Here is an 18,881-nt window from a genome sequence, read left to right on the forward strand (position 1 = left end):
GAGAAAAAAGGAGATGTCTTGAAATTCTGGTACCCTTTTCTGGGTTGGAAACTTCCCTTGATAATACTGATAGAATAATAATAATAATAATTTTGCTGTTATAATTTAGGTTTTTACTGTTGTAAATGTGGTTACCTAATTGTACCACAAGTTCTATATTTATTTATCTATACCATATTAAAAGCACGAAATCTCTTAGCGAAATATCGTTCGCATTTTTTACCATTTTAAATAGATTTTACATTGGACAAAATTATAATTTAAGTTAATTTCCTAATATTTATGACTTTAAAATCAACCAAATTTTTGGTTATTAAATTTTTTGTTATTGAACTAGGTAAGAAATACTAATATTTAGGATTTTAAAATCGACTAAGATCTTACCTTAAATAAATCAAACAATTCTCTTATTGCATTCTTCCATTTATGGTACGTAGGCGTACAAATTAGGCACGTACATGTCTAATTTGATAAAGTAATTCAAAGTTTTATTTGATGTACACATTTCTCCCAAAATAAATATTTAAACTATTATATATATGTTAGTTTACATAGATATTTGCTTGAAAAATTTACTTTTATCATTAAAGTGTAGTCTATGTTTTGACTACCTATAATTTTTAATTTTCACCATCTAAAAGTTATGCGTAGTATCAAAATTTTAAAGGTCAATTTTTGAAATAATGCAACAAAAAAGGATGAAAAATGATGGAAAATATAAATATACAACTCACTATTTTCTTAATACAGTCAGAACTCTCTATAACGTCTCTATATAACAGTTATTTACTATAAAAGTCAAAAAAATTTCGGATCGATATTTATGTTATGTTATAATATATGTCGTTTATAACAAATTTTACTATAGCAATCAAAAAATATCAGAATAAACGGGGCTGTTATAAAGAGGTTTGATTGTACTAGGAAGAAATGCTAGTATGTTAATTATAAGAGATTCAACGTGCATTTTATCATTTCCTTCTTTGTGATTAAAAAACACACACACACATACATACATACTTACTTACTTACTTACTTACTTACTTACACGGTATTGCCAGAATCCACGGTTATATGAGATGATAATATCCAAAAAATTTGTATGTATTTATAGTGATAGGCGTGAGAGCTTAAGAAATTTTTTGTACTAAAAGTTTTTCTACAGGACAAGCTTAAGAAAGTATTCAACAATAAATCCTGAGTAACAAGGCAATGAAATGCTCAATTGGATCAGTAAATAGTGAAATGCTCAATCCATGTCATGTCAACTGGTAGATCACTAGGTGCATTCAAGATCCTAAAACAACAACAAGAATATCAGTTAGTATTACTTTATCACTAAAACAGTTGATGATTCTAAAACAAAATCTTAAAGTTTGAAATAATTAAACAAACCTGCATCACAAGTTTTTGGATTAGCTATAGGGGGATTAAGAGTTGATTCTGTCTGCATATTTCTGGATTGATTGGAAGTGCCTAACAACAGAATATCCGTACTTATTAGTTTGATACTAAACAAGTAACAAAAATTGTACTATACTTTCATAGATCAGCAAAATCCAACATTAATTGTTATACAACGACAAGAACAACAACAAACTCAGTGTAATCCCATGAGTTGGGTCTGGCGAGGATAGTGTGTATGCAGACCTTACCGTACTTTGAGAAGTCAGAGAATCTGTTTTCGATAGACCCTCTGCTCAAAGAAAGAGTGATACCCAACATTGTTATCGTGATTCCAAATACATGAAAAAATTCCCTTTATTACTTTGCTAATCACCAGGATAGGGATCCACATACATCCAAATATGATAGAACAATTGAATAGTCCCAAATTAATAGCCAGACAAGAATGTGTCTGTAGTTCAATCTTTAAAGTGGTATTTTTATGTTCAAATAAGTCTAGCTATGTCAACATGTATTTACTCCATTGGAAATCAATAGAGATTCTTTTTAATGTATTGGTGTGTCAAAATATACAAATTCTAACTACATAGGTGACTTCATATGTTAGACATTATCAAGAGAAAAGGATTCTAAAAACAAAATGTCAAATATGCAAACAAACCTGCATCAGATGTTCTTGGCATAGGATCATAGGAAGGTGCCACATTCTGCACAGTCTGTGTAGCCTAAAAATATTAACAACACTAGATTCACTTCACAATTATCTAAGTGGCAAGGCAGTCCGGCGCACTAAGCTCCTGTTATACACGGGGTCCGAGGAAGGGCCGGACCACAAATGATCTATTGTACGCAGTCTTATCCTGCTTTTTTGTAAGAAGCTGTTTCCACGGCACAATTATCTAAGTGGAAACATGAAAATAACTTAAGATACAATAGATACCACAGTGTTAGGACCATAGGAAGCCACTGCAGGAGAGTTGTTAGGTGTCACATTCTGTATAACCTGAAATTTTTTAACAACATTGCATTCAAATCACAATTATCTAACATGAAATATAACTTAAGAAATATTAACAACATTGCATACAAATCAAAATAATCTAAGTGTAAACTTTTAAGAAAATTTTCCTCAGGTAATACCATAGCAGTGCTGCGAGTCCCATAGACATTATGCCACCACACGGGCAGAAAGCCCTCTCGAGGATCATATATAACTGAAACAATATCACCGATAATATTATTAATCATGATTCTATAGTTTAATTATCAAAACAAACACGTTGTTCCAATTAATAACATGATATTCGCGAGCTAGACCTCCATTCTAATGAAAAAGAAAATGGCAGGGGTTCAGAATAAGAAAGACATTGAGTTTCAAAAGAATATTTTAGGAAATCTTCAAACAGTAATATGACAAAGAAATTGTTACTGAAGTAGCAATTTAGTTGTTCATATCTTTCTAAAACAATAATGACCAAACTTTTCAAGAACGCGTATAATAACAACAAACCCTATTTTGAAGTTAGAATGGTTGTTTCTGATAGAAAATGAAAATGACTTCATTTTCAAGAACGTGTGCAGAAATTAAAGAAAGTGATCTCATTTCATTTGCAAAACTATCAGGAACAACATGATGTACATTTCATATATAGCAATCACCAAATTGATCGAAAATATTGACAAATTTCAAGAAACAACAGTGCCCCATTCAAGAAATAGCCAGTTTCCATTAAAGCAAATTCAAATTACTAACATTTAATAGAAAGGAAGACTAACCAATATTTGACTGATCAACATTAGCTTCAGTATTATGCATTCTCTTCTTAACACTGAAAACCAAGAAAAGATCAGAAAACACAGTCAGCATACAGAGCAAGAAACTGCATTAATCCCAAATGAAGAGAAAAGAAAAAAGTTAATGTAGAAAATACGTATCAACTCACAGATTTTGTTTCTGTTCGTCGTCCATTATCACAGCAATGCCTTACTAAATCGGATTAAAGAACGAAAAATGCAGAAAAGAGAGGAAGCGGGAGAGAGTAAAACTGAATTTATTGGATATGTTCCTTTTGTAGAGAAGGAATATATTTAACTGTCATGTTATGCAAAAACCGAACAGAAGATAACTGACAAAGTAACAAAATTTTGGCGGTGATAACGGTATTTTGAAAGGAAAAAAAAAGAATAAAAAGAAAGAGAGAAAAACAGAACGAATTAAATTAACTCGAGAAAAGCACTGCCCAGAAATTGAAGGATCGGTAAATTAATCTATTTTTATGGCATTTAAGTTTTATGCACTTAGGTGGTATAAGATACAATCGAGTTACTTGATTGGTAATTACATGTAAATCTTTTATATGTAGTAATTATAATTTAATAAAAGATAATAACTAACATGCAATTACACATTAAAATTCACTACTAATTTAAAAGAATCTTTATGTTGTCAAAATTTCTTTTTGTCAGCCTCCTATTAGTGACTAGGGTTGTCTAAGGGGATGGGAGTACCCGGAACCGATTCGGTTTGTACTGGTATCGATACCGCTCCGTCCCGAACTGTTGGAGGGTAGGGGCAGGGGATTTAGGCAAAAGGAAGGGGGAGTGGAAGGGTACCGGAAAAAGTACCAATAGAACCGGTCTGATTGGTACCCTCTTAAGGTACCGATACCGGTATCAAACCGAAACCCTTAACGTTTTCATTTTATTTTAAATAATAGCATTTTTTTTCCGTTAGCCAACTATTATTTTTAAAAAATAATCGTTGGCAACAGCCAAAAACGGCTATTTTTGCCTCTTCTCCTATCACCCCCGATCACCTAATTTATACTTTTAACCCCTAAATTTATTAAAATATACCTTTGGCCCTATTTTAAAATTATAAATACCCCATTTCATTCTTTTAATTTTCACATAATACTCTCATATCTATCTAATTCTCTGTTTCTATCTTACTCTAATTGCAATTAACGTTCTAGCATTATTATTAAGGTTCACATTTATTTTTGTTATACTTGTGTTGCTATTTGTTGTTATTTTAATTATTTATTATTAAAAATGGCTCCTAAATTGATAAAAAAAAGTATTTAATAGATTGACTAAGGATAATGGGTCTCCGTTTTGAAACAAATCCTAACCAGTCTAGATTTATTCATTAAATACAAGAAACGTATAATCCTGCTTTTCAAGGTTCTCCTAGAACAACTGTTAGAAATGATGTTTGCGATGATGAAGAAAATGAAGACTCGTTAAAATATTAGATTAAAGCGGAAAGAAGAAACTTTGGCCTTCCAGGAATAATTTAACAAGACAACGATGCCTATAATGAAATACTATCTACCGAAGACAGCAGGGATGCAGAAGAACACGTGCTATCAATTTCGGGCGAAAAACCAATAACTATCACTTGTATTAGAAATCTAATATTTATATTGTATTAAATAAAATAAAAGGCACTTCATAGCTTTGAATTTATTTCATTCCGTAAAGTTTATGTGTATTTAAAATATATATTAACTTTTTAAAATTTTAATTTAAAAATACCTCTAAGTACCCTTATCGTCCCCTTAAGTACCCTCCCCTAGGACCGGTAGTGTTATTAGTATACAATTATTGTATATCACTTGAACCTCAGCATAAATGATCAAATTTAGTTAAGTTACTTAAATAACTTTTATATTTAATTTATAGTGTATAAATATATAATGTGGTCGTATATATATTACCTAATACTGATTTTTTTTTTTTTGTGAAACCATTAAATTATCTTCCCGTTTCAACTCCTACATTGGCTAATCAATTTTTTAATGCTAATTGTGTCATGTAAAATGTGCTCAATGGACATATAGTTTCCAACTCCCCCTTAATAGCTTCCACAACAAATGCGAGAATTTTAGAACAAGAATAAAAGACCACTTATTACCGTGAAACCTCTCTATAACAGTATCCCTATATAACAGTCATTCACTATAAAAGTATAGTTTTTCTCAGAATCGATTTTTTATGTTATATTTTACCTCTCTATAACAGCTTTCTATCTATAACAGCAACAACCATCTTTATGACAGTACGCTCTTTGTAAAATTACCCCTCTATAACAGCCATGTAGATTTTCTAAGATTATTATTAATAATAATTCTAAATATTTTAATCAAATATTGTATAACTTTAATATAAAACTTATAATAGAAATATATATCTTAAAGATAACAGTACATTCCATGAAAATATGCACATTATTATTATGTTTTTTTGAAGATCTTCAAATGATATATTTTTCATGAGAAAAATGCCAAAAGATACTTAAAAGATTCAATTGTTAAGCTCTTAGATTGCCTTCAAGGAAAAACAATTGGATATTCTTTTGCTGAAAGTTTGAATGCAAATCTTCGCCGATTCAAGCGTTATACCGCTAGTAAGAGACTGGAATCTACGAAACAAGCTATAATTATGGAGTTCTTCCATCAATCTTGGAAGATTTAATTGTGTGCCTTAGAGTTTAAATATTTGTACGTTTAGTTATGAATTTTTTTAATAATGTATTAGATTTCTTTAGCATTTAATTCGTGAAATATTCATATCTTTTGAGATTTTGAATTTATATATTTTTTTACCTTTATATGTAATATTAAAAAAGAAAAAAATAATATTTTGGATAATTTTTGTCTATAACAACCAAAATATATTCAAATGCCAAATGCTGTTATAGCTGTATAATAACCATTCACTATAAAAGCCAAAATATTTCGGAACAAACGATACTATTATAGAGATGTTTGACTGTATAACTTACTTAAAATGATGAATTGTTGTAATCATGCATGGGATCTAATGAAGAACCAACTCGTAGAATTATGAAATTACATGCTTATCTATATATAATAAAAGGAGAGGTAAAAGCACAATATTAAGACAAGTGGCATAACCACAAAAAGCCAAGTAGCATTAGGACAAAACAAACTACCTTTCTAACTAAAAAACTTTTTGAATTTTAAATTTTGAATTAATTGGTTGGTTACTCTATTTATTTGAATTAATAAATAAGATATCTTATAATCAGTTATAGTGCATTCAAATTGGGGAGTAGTTTCAAGTTGAAGTTTTAAAATTATTTTAAAATAAAAAAACAAAAATAAGAAAAAATAAAATTAGCTATAATAAAAAATTGCCAATTACTGAGAACAATTGAATAAACTTCAAAATACAAAAAATATTTCAAGAGTTTAGTTAATGAATATTGTACCGAGAAGTAAATGTCAGTTAAAATTTTATTTACGACGTAATATAATACACTAAAAATATAAATGATAATTTTAAATAATTAATATTCTTTAATATTAACTGCGCATCGCGCAGATTCTAATACTAGTGTATTTAGTATAACAGAAGTCATTTTCTATCATAGAAAATATTTTTCATTTAAAATGGGAAATTGAATTTTCTCACTTATGGACGGAAGTTATTTTTCTTATAACTATAACTTTTAACTCCATATTACTTGCTTTAACTAACAGTTGGACATTGTTTTTTATTTTTAGTACTAAAATATTTCATCAAAATATTTGTATGAAAAATGACTTTGCCATACCAAAGACTCTTTTTAATGTCTGAATCCAATGTTTTAAAAAAAAAGGTAGATTTTCACCTTCTACCACGTCCATGAGACTATTCCAGAAGTCGCTGATAGTGCATCTCTTTTTGATGTTTCTATTCTATGACTTATTTTCTTGAATAGTTGGTGTCTTGCTTATGATGTCTTTTGTCAAACTGTTAGATTCAGATCTTGATTAGTTTAAAGGTTTAGAGCAAAAAAGGCACAACACATGTTACATAAAAAATAGAGTATAGATTGATATATTTCTCTGTTTTTGAAATATTGTTAAAAGATAGAGTGGAAACACTTGATTCGAACTGTTCAATGAGAGAGTTTCTCATTCACGAAACAAAGAATACACAGAAGAGAACTATACTTGAGAAATATCAGATTCATAATTAATTACAAGGAGTAAAGACACGCTGCCGTTCAGCTATAAAGACAAATATTTCTACAAACCTTAACCAAAATAGACTCATGTGACATTGATACACTATAGGAGCTAGGATTGGACTCTTTAGACTTTAACGTGATCCCAATTCTATTACAACACTTTGTCTTAATGTTTTGGATTTTCCTTTTTGTCCCAATTTTATGACTTATGAAAATTAACACAAATAATTAAGGGTATAAAAGTCTATTAAATTTAGAGATATTTTGATCAATCAACACTTAGCTTTTTAGCCTCCGTATTTTTATAATAACTAGTATCTATAAACGTGTGTTGCACGTTAATAATGACACATGATAGTTTAAATATTTATTTATGTGAAGGAACAATAAAATTTAATTAATGAGATAAATTTTATATATAATAATACAACAATCATCTAAATGCCAAAAAATATTGTTGCATTAGCATAATACGTGAATTCAAAATGAAAGGACATCATCAGAACTGATACAAATGATCAATTTTTAGTCATGTTAAGTAGATAATTATGTATTGTAGTTTAAAGGTATCTAATGTGATGGTATCTTACCAAACACATCTTTATAGATAATATTTTTTTGTGTATGTTTTCTTCTAATGCTTTGGTTGCTCTTCTTTAACCAGAACTTTTATTATCGATATTGATATCTCTCTTGAAAGTGCAACATATAGTTATTCGTATAAGAAAATATATTGTTGTAAATATACTCTAATATTTAGGATGTTTGTTCATGTGCTTTATTTATTATAACTACAAAACATAAACATACTGAAAATTATTTTCACACAAATTTAAAAGGATATTTTTTAGTTTCGGAAGACGAAAGTTGAATTCGGGAATAAACACATACTTAAAAGCACATTGACCGATATCGTAAGTTCTGCATGTATGACGTTATTGTCAAAACTTCTACATACCATATATGTACTATCACATAAGCTATTCAGCAGAGTTTTCAATAGCATGACAGTCATATTTTTTCTTCAAAATCAACCTATATGCAATGGAAGATCAATTTTAATTTAGTCTATTCTATATATGATGACACTAACATATGTAAGAAATAATGAACTTGGCAACAAAGATATAGGGTAGAAGGCCATTTGGTATTAAAGTATTTAAGTATTCTTCTTGGTAGTAATTGTTGGTATTATCTTTTGCTAAGTCAAAACTGAAAAATATTTTATTTTTACCATAAAACTTATCAATCGACCTTTTATTTAGTTGATCAACATATTTATTTTTGCTAACTAAGATAGCTCTTTAATTTCTATCATGTAATTTTCACAAATTGTATTTTAATCTAATGATGAAAATATTTTTCTTATTAAATACACTACTATTACCGTTGGGGTTGATAGCCAAGTGTTCTAGAAAAATCAAATCATCTTTTATTATATGCTCTTCTTCGTTTTCGACCTTGAAAGCTTATTCTTGTTTAGGATTTAGCTTTGATTGTGCTTCCTCAAACACTTGTATGACCTTCTTAATATTATACTAATCTTTTTTACTTTGTGATCTAATTTTTTAATATCTAATACTCTTTTTATGGAATAAATTTATGTACCCTAAGATTTTTTTTAACTTGAAATATAATTTCTCATATGATGAGTTTAAAAAATGATTTTAATTGGATTCTCTTGCTAAATAATTAATTGAAAGATTTGATTATTTGTGTTTAACATAAAAATAATTTATTTTCTTTTGATTCGGATTATAAATATTAGTTCATCTCATGTTTGAATATTTAACCGTAATTATAATTTTATCCACCATAAATTTTATTTTCAAATAGAAAAAAGATCGATATTCCACTTTTAGATCTTTATGTTTGCAAAATCATTAGTGGTATTGACTCTTACCAAACTTTTTTTTTCTCTTTCTCACACATTTATATTCTTAAAAATTTTCTTAGTTCTTCTTTAATAATTGGGTATATTTTTAAATATTGCATGAAAAATTAACAATAAAAAATATTATTAATAGGAAAGCAATTGAAATATAAAATAATTATATATTATCGTGAGGATTTGTTTTCTCAATTTTAACGCTTTATGCAGTCCGTTTAACATTACTATTATTTTTCTTGGTATTGAATATTATAGAGTTGTGATGTATTGCCAATATGGAGAATTCTTACGAAATTGATTTTATTAAACCTTCCTATATATTTTTAATAAGAATTCAATGGACAAGATTGTATTAATTTTAAAATCTTAAATATTTTAAAAAAATAAACATAGAAGTTATTGTAGTTCAAAAAATAAGTTATTATAATTATGTTCTTTCCCTGTGAGTTCTTCTGTTTAATATTGTAGGGCTATTTTGGTCTATCAATATAGACCAAAATTATGCAGTTGCAGAAAAACCATCTAGGAAAATAAAAGAAAAAACCTCAGCGAATGATATCATATAAATTCTGCATGGACGATGCCTAAAATGGCAGATATCATGGAAAGTAAAACGAGCAGAATTTTATTTTCTAAACCAAACTGGCAGTGAAGGAATAACCACTCTCAATTTATAAAAGGAGCAGAAATTAGGGAAGTTTCAATTACAAAAAGATCCGCTAATATGAATCTTGATTTAAAAGTATTCAAATACTCCCACTCCTAACTCATCATATTGATTTGAAATAAGCTTACACTAAGAGGTTAGTATAACATTTTCAAAGCCGCAGCTGCATAATTTACTTCTACCATTGATTTAAGGCTGCTCAAGATGTAGATGAGAGGTGTTGAATCGTCAGTAAAGGAGGTGTTTGCTGCTTACTGCGCTTTCGCTAGCCACTTCCATCTAGCTGTCCATGAGAAACGAGGTGTGCCATGTATTGCTGGACCGTCATGCAAATGAAAAAAATAAGATTAGAGGTGTGCTTATACGTTTATGTATAAAAACTTAGACATTGAGATAGAACATAGTAAGCAAATCCTACTCTACAGGATTAGTTCACGTCATTATGTAACTTTCCAGATTCCAATGTGGAATACACGATGAGCTATTAAGATTTTAGTCTATGACTATACTTAATGGGACAACTTAGTGCAGCTTCCTCTTAATTTGATAAGCTGGGATAATAAGTTTCATTCTCCTTTTCTTTATTTATGATGGTGGTGTCTAGACCAACTTGTGCGCACCTCAATTATTTCACCGGGTACATGTTATATCCCAACAGCACAAGTATCAGGAATTATGCACGCCAAGGCTTCGGAAGATGGGAAGAAATCACCTAGTGTTTTTTCTCTCCTAATCTTAAGAAATGCAAAATGCGGGTTTCAAACATCCTAGACCTTTATAGACATGAGTAGTTTGCAACACCCTTTCTCTAATGTCATATAGAAATCTAGCATCTGAACGATTTACATGCTGGAACCAGTAGCCTCAAAATAAGGGATTTTGCTCTATGTATGAAAGGAAGAGAAAATTGCTATGGCATTAAGTATAAAACAAATAAGGCATTACAAACTCGTATAAAATGTAAAATTGGGAATAGCAAAATTATGATATCATTAACTTACAGAATGATATGCATATGGTGATTTCCCTTGGCGTTCAAAATGTTTAGCCAGGACGCACCATTCGATTGGTCCCCATTCTTCCTCTTCAAAAACATTGCCCAATGCTGCTTTATATAACTAAGAATGAAAAAAGAAAAAACAAATTCCACAAAAATCAGTAATGAAACAGAAAGAACTCCATGACAAGTGAAACTTTTCACATCATCATGAAATCAGACTTCCTCGGCCCGAACTGAGGAATCCCTTAGATATGATGCAAAACGGCGACAGACCTTAGCTGTGTCAGTAAGGAGCTCTGTTCCAGCCGGATAAGAAGCATAGAATTGGTCATCTCTAGAGTGCCCCGCTCTAGTCCTGCAATACCCAAACCCACATAGTGATTAGAAACAACATATCTCTAAGAACAACTACGTGAACGCCAGAGGTTTGTACAAAGATGCTTTCAAGTCAAGGTATATCTTAGCATATTAATAAAGAAGATCTGCAAAAGATGATTATAACCAGCTATACAGGGTTAAAATTATCAAAAGCTCAAACCTATTTACTAATTCTCTGAAAACCAGAAAGCTACCAGTTCAACTTCTTATTTTAATTAGATATAAGTAATAAGAAACTCATAAAACACTCACGTGTTGTTGGTGTATGCATATGTGATGAGTGCAGTGAAACAATAGAATCCAGTATAGGACACAATTCTACGGAACTTTTGGATCTTCAGAATCTCTTTCCATCCTTCATACAGCTGCCACATTTTTTATATTCAGGCGATGAGCTGGGAAATACCTTCAACAGAAAGAAGCTCAATGAATGTTACACTAAACACGGCCTACCCTTCTTCCCATGTTTATTAAGACTGGGAATTTAGGGTAGATTGATCTCAGAAGCAGTCTAAAGGATGTTATATTATGAAAAGAGAGCTATATAAACCATGAAGACACAACACGGAAAATAACAAGAGAAGGGTGAGCATGATAAACAACTGGCTTACTGAAGTAACAAGGTTTTATGATGCGTTAATTCATTGAAATTTTGATTTGCTTTGCAAGTTTAGTTCATGTTCAAAGTGGTGATTTAACGAACAAGCTTGCCCATAGGACCATAACCAAATTAGTCGAATAGATGCAGCTAAAATTGTACAGCATTCACGAAAAAGATACTCCGAACGGACTTTTTAACTTTAACATCAAATTTGAGGGAAAGGAAGCATATACATATTGACAACAAGTACTTCTTCCATCCAAAAAAGAGTGAAAGGTCGTGAATTTTGACATTAGTTCGTTAATTTTTTTTTTTGGAAATACAGTTTTTATAGTTAGAAACTACATTTAAGTTCAATATATTTTTATAAAAATGTTTTTAGAATGTTCAAAAAACATAGCCAGGCAACAAAATGTTTGGTATTTTAAATAGTAATTACTATCATAGTGAGCACTACATCTTAGGATATAGCCCCCCCCCCCCCCCCCCCCCCCCCAACAACCAAAAAAAAAACCCAACATGCACATTTCATCGAACAGGTTGTGTGCATAATTTCCAACAAAATATTCAAGTACATAAACTGCGCGAGTAAGAGGATCAGCTGTATCTGGACTACAAACGATTTTCCACTGGGTAGAAACAAAATGGGGAATACTTATATAGGTAACTGAGAACTACATGAATCAGATGGATAGAGTAAAAATTCACACAGAAATAACAGCGTGGGCTTCTCTAATTGCAAAAAAATATTGATTTTTACTATCTTAACATCACTGCGAAATGTCTAAAATTAACTTTCACAGGTTTTCTTTTTCCGATTCTTTCAAGCTTGACATTGGTTTTTCCCATAGTTATCGAACAATCATAACTCGTGCGGTGAAAATAAAACGTGGAAATTGGGGATAAAAATAGCAATTACTGAACAAATGATAAGGAGGATAGCAAACTCACGGATTTTCAGCCACTTCCCTGGTCAGCTTCTCTAGTTTGTTTTTCTTTTTACCTTTTTCTTTTTCTCTTAAACCTTTTGGATTGATTTTGACAAAATTCCTAAATGAGGAACCAATATTGAAAATAGAAAATTCAGGCTCAACTTTTGAAAAATAGTAAACTATAAATAGAGTATTTTCTCTATGTTATAAAATAAAGATAGTAAAGTAAAGACAAGTATAGAGAGAAACTGATATATTATTCAAATTTCAAACTTATATACATAATGAACTGAATTCTCCTCTATTTATAGAAGAAAGGAAGTTGTTGTGTAACCTGCTACTGCAAGTTGCTACTACAAGCTGCTGCTGCAAGCTGCTGTGTAAGCTGCTACTCTAAGTTGTTGTGTCAGATATAAATAATCTTCTACCATGGGTAATATTTATCAATAACGGAGTACCGAAAGGATAAGCTTCTTGAGGAGGCTTATTTCCAATGGATTACTAAATAGATAAACATATTTACGGCGGAGTCTCATATGGATAAGTTTTTTCAGGAAGCTTATTTACAACGGAGTACTAAATGAACATTCATAATATAATATATTTATAACACTCCCCCTTGTATATTCATTAAAAGATAATGTGACTCATTAAAACCTTACTAGGTAAAAACCTTGTGGGAAAAAAATTCTATTGAAGGAAAAAGAATACACATATTTAATAATACGCATTGCTAGCTGCCTCATTAAAAATCTTATATTATCAGAATGTTCTGCCCATTCTCGTTCCTTTCTTTATCATGGTTCTTTAACATTTTATTTTTGTTTTATTATTATTATGATCTAGTTTTTTGGAGTGTACTTATTATTATTTTTAATATTATTAACTTGTTCCACTAATTTTTTTAGAATTTGCATGAATTTAATTGCTTAATCTATTTATAAGACATATTTGGTGATAAATCAGTAGAAAAAGATTTTTTAAAATTATTTTTATGCGTAATTCTTGATAAATTTAATATTTAAACAATTGAGGTTATTTTTGTAAACTTATCAGTTACAGTACAGTATGATACAGTCAAACCAAATAATAAAATATTATTTAACAATAGCAAATAATACAATCTATCCAAACGTTATATTCATAAAATGCTATGATACGATACAATACAATACAATACATTATAAAATGATAGTAACAATGATCAAAACAGAGTGTTAGTAATAAAATGGTAAAACAATTAAAGGAAAGAAAATAATAATAATAATAATAATAATAATAATAATAATAATAATAATAATAATAATAATAATAATAATAATAATAATAATAATAATAATAATAATAATAATAAAAGGAAATATAGAAACTAATTAAAGTGATAATTAGAGAAATGAAGGAAAGGGAAAATGGGTATTGCGGCGAGGAAGATAACGAGGAGGAAGATGGGGAATTGGTCTGGGGTTTTGGGATTAATTTAGAGATTTTTAACTAGCTATACTATAATAGAAATATATTTACCATATTTATTTAGGTTCCTTATCAATTACTTTGTATATCTATATTTATAAGTTATATATAAAATCATAAATAAGAAAAAAATTCAAAATTCCTTAATTTTAGCATGTCAGTTACACGATACCCACCCCATTTTCAATAATCCCCTACATTTAAGATTCTATTTTTTTCATAAAGGATGTCAAAAATATTTTTCTCTTTCTTAATAATTTTCTCTCTTTCTTACTAATCACCCTAAATCTCAATTTCTTATTGATACAATGCACACAAAATTTGGAATATTGCTCTAGAATCAAGGTGTGGGTAAGTTTTGAATCATGTTTTCTTTCTTTTTAAAATCTTTATTATATGTGACTTATATATGATACATCAATACCCAAAACAATACTTGATACAATACTAATACAATCATAACACGATTATATTAGATTTTTAGTGTCGAGTTGTGATTGAAACTTGAAAAAGATGACGATCATAGTTGTATTATAATTTTTCAGAAATGTGTCGCGATTGTATTATAATTGTATATGTATCATAATTGTTGAAAGAATTGTATTGCAAATGTATGATAATTATATATTCATTGTATATTGTTATGAGCAGTTGTGAGTTCGTGACGAATTTTATAGTTTTTATCACAAATATATGATAATTGTATATTAATTTATTAGTATTGTATCAGGTATTATTTTGGGTATTAATATACCATATACAAGTTAGATACAATTGTGATACAAGTATGATACAATTGTGTTTTAGGCATTGATGTATCTCATACCAATTGTGATATAGTTATCATACAATTCCTGAATATTTCTTCATTTTGAGTGTTATCTAGTCTCCCAGCAAAAGAACAATGCAATTGACGATTTTTCAATAATATAAATTTGTTGGCAATGGTGGAAAGAGAGAAGATGGAGATCCGAAGGTAATTATTACCAATGTGTAGAGCTTGAAAAATAACATAATTATGGTAATCAACCAAATCAACACTTGATTGGGTGAACACTTCGATTAGTGGTGTGGATCCTTTTTGAAATAACCAATCCACAATACCCCATTTGGCTGCCATTGATGCATTATGTTTATATTCACATTATGTAGATCCTGTCCCTATTGATATTACAAGGAAACACCCGTAATTCATTGGTTTTATTGGGAAGAAATCTTAGTTGTCCTTCAAAATTTCTTTACTTGCTTCTGATACTGCAATCAAAGCCTGCAGAAAACACATGCCTTTTAAGGAGCAATATATATAATTTGTGAATTGAGAAGATGGAGATTTTGGGCGTAGATTAAGAGATTTTGATGTAAAAAGGAAGGAGAGAAAAGAGGAGAGGGAAAAAAAAGAAATGATGTAATTGAATCCCTTAATTGAAGGCATTAATAATAGGGTGAGAGCCTTTTAAGGAGCAATATATATATAATTTATAAAAAATACCTAGATACTTATTAAAAACTACAAAACATAGAAAAAATAGATAAATAAATTTCTATTATAGTATAGCTAGGTATTGGGGTATTGGGCTTAGTTTAGTCTACTAGTAAAACGGGCTAGGAGTAGTAGATGGGTTTAAATTAAGGAAAATTGATTATTGTATGTCAGTCTCAAAATAATAGTCGAAAAACTGTATATTTTTTGTATATATATATATACATTATGTATATTATATACAATATTATACAAATTTTATATACTTTTTTCGGCTAGCGAATGTAAATAGTTTCTGGCGTGGGCTAAAAGTGAAAAAACCCTTTAATTAACAGAAAATGGGGTACCCGAATGAGAAAGCTATGGGTTGCTATTTTAGTCAAGTGACCATAAATAATTTTAAAAAACTAAATAATAAATAATAATTAAATAAAATATATAACAACAGAGTTTTTTTTATTGCTTTATAGTGTTGCAGACGCATCGTCCTATAATTTCTTTTCCTATTCCTTCTTAAAGAATATCAAGTAATATTTCAAAAAAACATTTTCCTATCTCACACGAGTTATATGGCAAGCATGAATAGCTTGAGTAATTTTAAAATTTGATTGTTCGTATAACACAATATCTTTAATTAGTAATGTCAAGCCAATAGTGAAATACACCATTGATGTTCTTCTGAATCAGCGAACACGACGGCAGGTTTACCTTGAGTCTCCACAGCAAAATCCGAACAACTTGCTATGGATCAACCAACTCCGAAATACCTAGATCTGCACAAAAGTGTGCATAAAGCATAGCATGAGTACACCATAGCGGTACCCAATAAGTATCAAGACTAAACTCGGTAGAGTAGTGACGAGGGACAGTCAAGACACTTATATGGCTAAACAACCTGAACAAGTATGAAGGTGAACTAACGGGGAAACAATATTAATATAAAGCTAAGCATGATAAGGAAGACAAAAACAACACTCGTAATGAGCACTAGAAACAACAATTAGCAACAAGAAGCAAACAGATAATAATGATGTAGAGTAAGTTGAATACGGTCTAAGTCCGGTGAAACCAAATAAAGGAAAACAAGTAATAACTCATTAAGAACCACCGTATTTACACCAGATTTATTCAAGAATTTTCACGAGGTACCAAACCTCATAATCACAAATCACATGACCCAATCCATGAACCCTAATCACTTGGCATCTTATGCCCACGTTACAATTTATAACCGCACGGACGACTCACGTGCCAAGAGAGTGACAATATCTAATATCCGCACAGACCACTCACGTGCCAACAATAACAATGACTCATGGCTGCACAAACAACTCACTTGCCAACCTGATAACTCTCACACAGAAGGCAAGTACACGGGAGTACATGTAAATGGTCAATAACATCAGAATTCATCTTCTTAAACCGATATGGGTGATCAATTACGTGTATGCTTGTGCAAATGTTCTATCACCACTCAAGTCAACAAGTAAGAGTAGAGACAATGGATGACACATAAGAAACGATCCGCATAAAATGTACAAGGTATAACTCACACAAGGTAGGCACACCACTACACAAACATCAACAATAACAATGCCCCCAGGGCATCACAAGTCATCACAAATCATTCCCTAACATAGCCCACCTTGTCTTGCAACGTGTGCAATAATAAAGTAAATGTCAATCTTGTCTCGCCGCACGCGCACAATAATATTTCCACTTTGTCTCGCCACATGCGCAAAACCACATATATAGCCCGCCTTGTCACGCTGCATGTGCAAATATAAAAAATAATAACACGTACAACTCACGTGCGAACACCACGACAATCCTCACAACAATACTACGTGTGCCAAAACATAACAACACAATAAAATGACTTTCACTACATATGCCCATATGCCATAATATTTTCTCAAAACATTTTCAATACCACAACCACACATAGCCCTCGACTCAACTACACTAAGTACAACAACAACAACAACTATAACACGAGAATACGACAAGTAAATCAACACAAGAACTTCAGAACACAAAGAAATGGAAGAACGATATCACAAAGAAAGACACAACATGGAATAATGGTCTCAACAAAAATAGCTCAACAAAGGAGAGATAATGTGTAACACTAATTCCATAAAAGTACAATTCGACGAAAAGAGAGATAGCATGAATCAATGACCCCAAATAAGAATACATCAACAATAAAAGGGATAACAAACTTCAATTAATGCTAAGTAATTACAGAAGAGATAATGAGAAATATCACACATAATCTGAACTCGACCACACACGCAAGTCATAACACATAATACGAAGCTGCTCGAGACCTTAAGCCACCGAACGGGACACTAATTCTCAAAATGACATGTCAGATCGTCACATTCTCCCTCTCTTAAACAAACGTTCGTCCTCGAACGTGCGAAGAACCATTTTGAAGTCCTCAAATCACTGAATGAACTTACCATACATATCCTCGCGGGTGATCCCACGTCACCGCAATCCACATAGGCCTGATGACACCATCCCAACTGAAAATTATTCCTTCCACCCACACTGATAACCTTAGAACCAAATTTCTCATCTTACGATGGTTTCCAAAAGACCTGATTCCCACACCAACACACATTATCAGCCTCAACCAGCTGCAATTCAATTACAGATACCTCCCTCTCCTAACCGACCCTTTCTAAAATACTAAAATAAATCCTTTTTTTTGTAAACTATTTTGAACCTTACCTTTTCTTATTATTCCACCTAGATAAATCTAAATGGACAAATTGAATAGGCTGAATAATTCCATATGTATAGAAATATCATTATTTAATTGATCTAAGTTCATGTAATTTATTAATAAAAATAAATAATTTATTTATTAATTATTAATATTTTTGTCAATCGTTGAATAAACTCATCTGAAAAGGAAATCGTTTCGGCCTTTTTTATTTTATTTAAACAACTCATGCCTACACCCACCAGGTACAACTACACGACGTTACACATCACACATATGCCCATAACAACATCTCTGATCCCAGTAGCTACCCATAATCAAATCCAGCACTGGCA

The 18,881-nt window shown here is 30.5% G+C and overlaps 2 protein-coding genes and 1 long non-coding RNA gene across 4 annotated transcripts in view; all 3 read right to left on the bottom strand.

The window, feature by feature from the left end:
- Positions 1 to 18,881, bottom strand: part of LOC138910616 (uncharacterized) — a 204,624-nt gene that overhangs the window by 94,267 nt on the left and 91,476 nt on the right. The gene's annotated exons all lie outside the window — the stretch shown is intronic.
- Positions 1,012 to 3,852, bottom strand: LOC104091231 (uncharacterized). Its single transcript, XM_033654793.2, has 7 exons — positions 3,351 to 3,852; positions 3,184 to 3,236; positions 2,548 to 2,621; positions 2,348 to 2,410; positions 2,069 to 2,132; positions 1,396 to 1,476; positions 1,012 to 1,297 (listed from the first exon to the last, which is right to left on the bottom strand). The coding sequence occupies exons 1-7, from the start codon at positions 3,374 to 3,376 to the stop codon at positions 1,290 to 1,292; spliced, it is 369 nt and encodes a 122-aa protein (XP_033510684.1). The 5' UTR covers positions 3,377 to 3,852; the 3' UTR covers positions 1,012 to 1,289.
- On the bottom strand, positions 9,931 to 13,134 carry LOC104091232 (uncharacterized). Of its 2 annotated transcripts, none has more exons than XM_009596516.4 (5): positions 12,879 to 13,134; positions 11,579 to 11,721; positions 11,222 to 11,303; positions 10,950 to 11,066; positions 9,931 to 10,264 (listed from the first exon to the last, which is right to left on the bottom strand). In XM_009596516.4, exons 2-5 carry the CDS (start codon positions 11,698 to 11,700, stop codon positions 10,214 to 10,216), a joined length of 372 nt encoding a protein of 123 aa, XP_009594811.1. In that variant the 5' UTR covers positions 11,701 to 11,721; positions 12,879 to 13,134; the 3' UTR covers positions 9,931 to 10,213. The 2 variants fall into 2 exon arrangements, with proteins under 2 accessions (XP_009594811.1, XP_009594810.1); XM_009596515.4 differs by having other exon boundaries at positions 11,579 to 11,732; positions 12,879 to 13,017.

The sequence above is a fragment of the Nicotiana tomentosiformis genome, chromosome 4 (genome assembly GCF_000390325.3).
Source record: "Nicotiana tomentosiformis chromosome 4, ASM39032v3, whole genome shotgun sequence".
In the NCBI taxonomy this organism is placed as follows: domain Eukaryota; kingdom Viridiplantae; phylum Streptophyta; class Magnoliopsida; order Solanales; family Solanaceae; genus Nicotiana; species Nicotiana tomentosiformis.

Bases quoted from the DNA above. Each gene is read 5' to 3' on its own strand.
- LOC104091231 (XM_033654793.2), bottom strand. From the start codon at position 3,376: ATGGACGACGAACAGAAACAAAATCT. The intron at 2,622-3,183 runs GTTAGTCTTCCT...ATATTGTTTCAG, and splicing joins TGTTGATCAGTCAAATATTG to TTATATATGATCCTCGAGAG. The intron at 2,411-2,547 runs GTATTACCTGAG...AAAAAATTTCAG, and splicing joins GGACTCGCAGCACTGCTATG to GTTATACAGAATGTGACACC.
- LOC104091232 (XM_009596516.4), bottom strand. From the start codon at position 11,700: ATGTGGCAGCTGTATGAAGGATGGAAAGAGATTCTGAAGATCCAAAAG. The intron at 11,067-11,221 runs GTCTGTCGCCGT...TTTCATTCTTAG, and splicing joins TCCTTACTGACACAGCTAAG to TTATATAAAGCAGCATTGGG. The intron at 10,265-10,949 runs GTAAGTTAATGA...ATGACGGTCCAG, and splicing joins CACCATATGCATATCATTCT to CAATACATGGCACACCTCGT.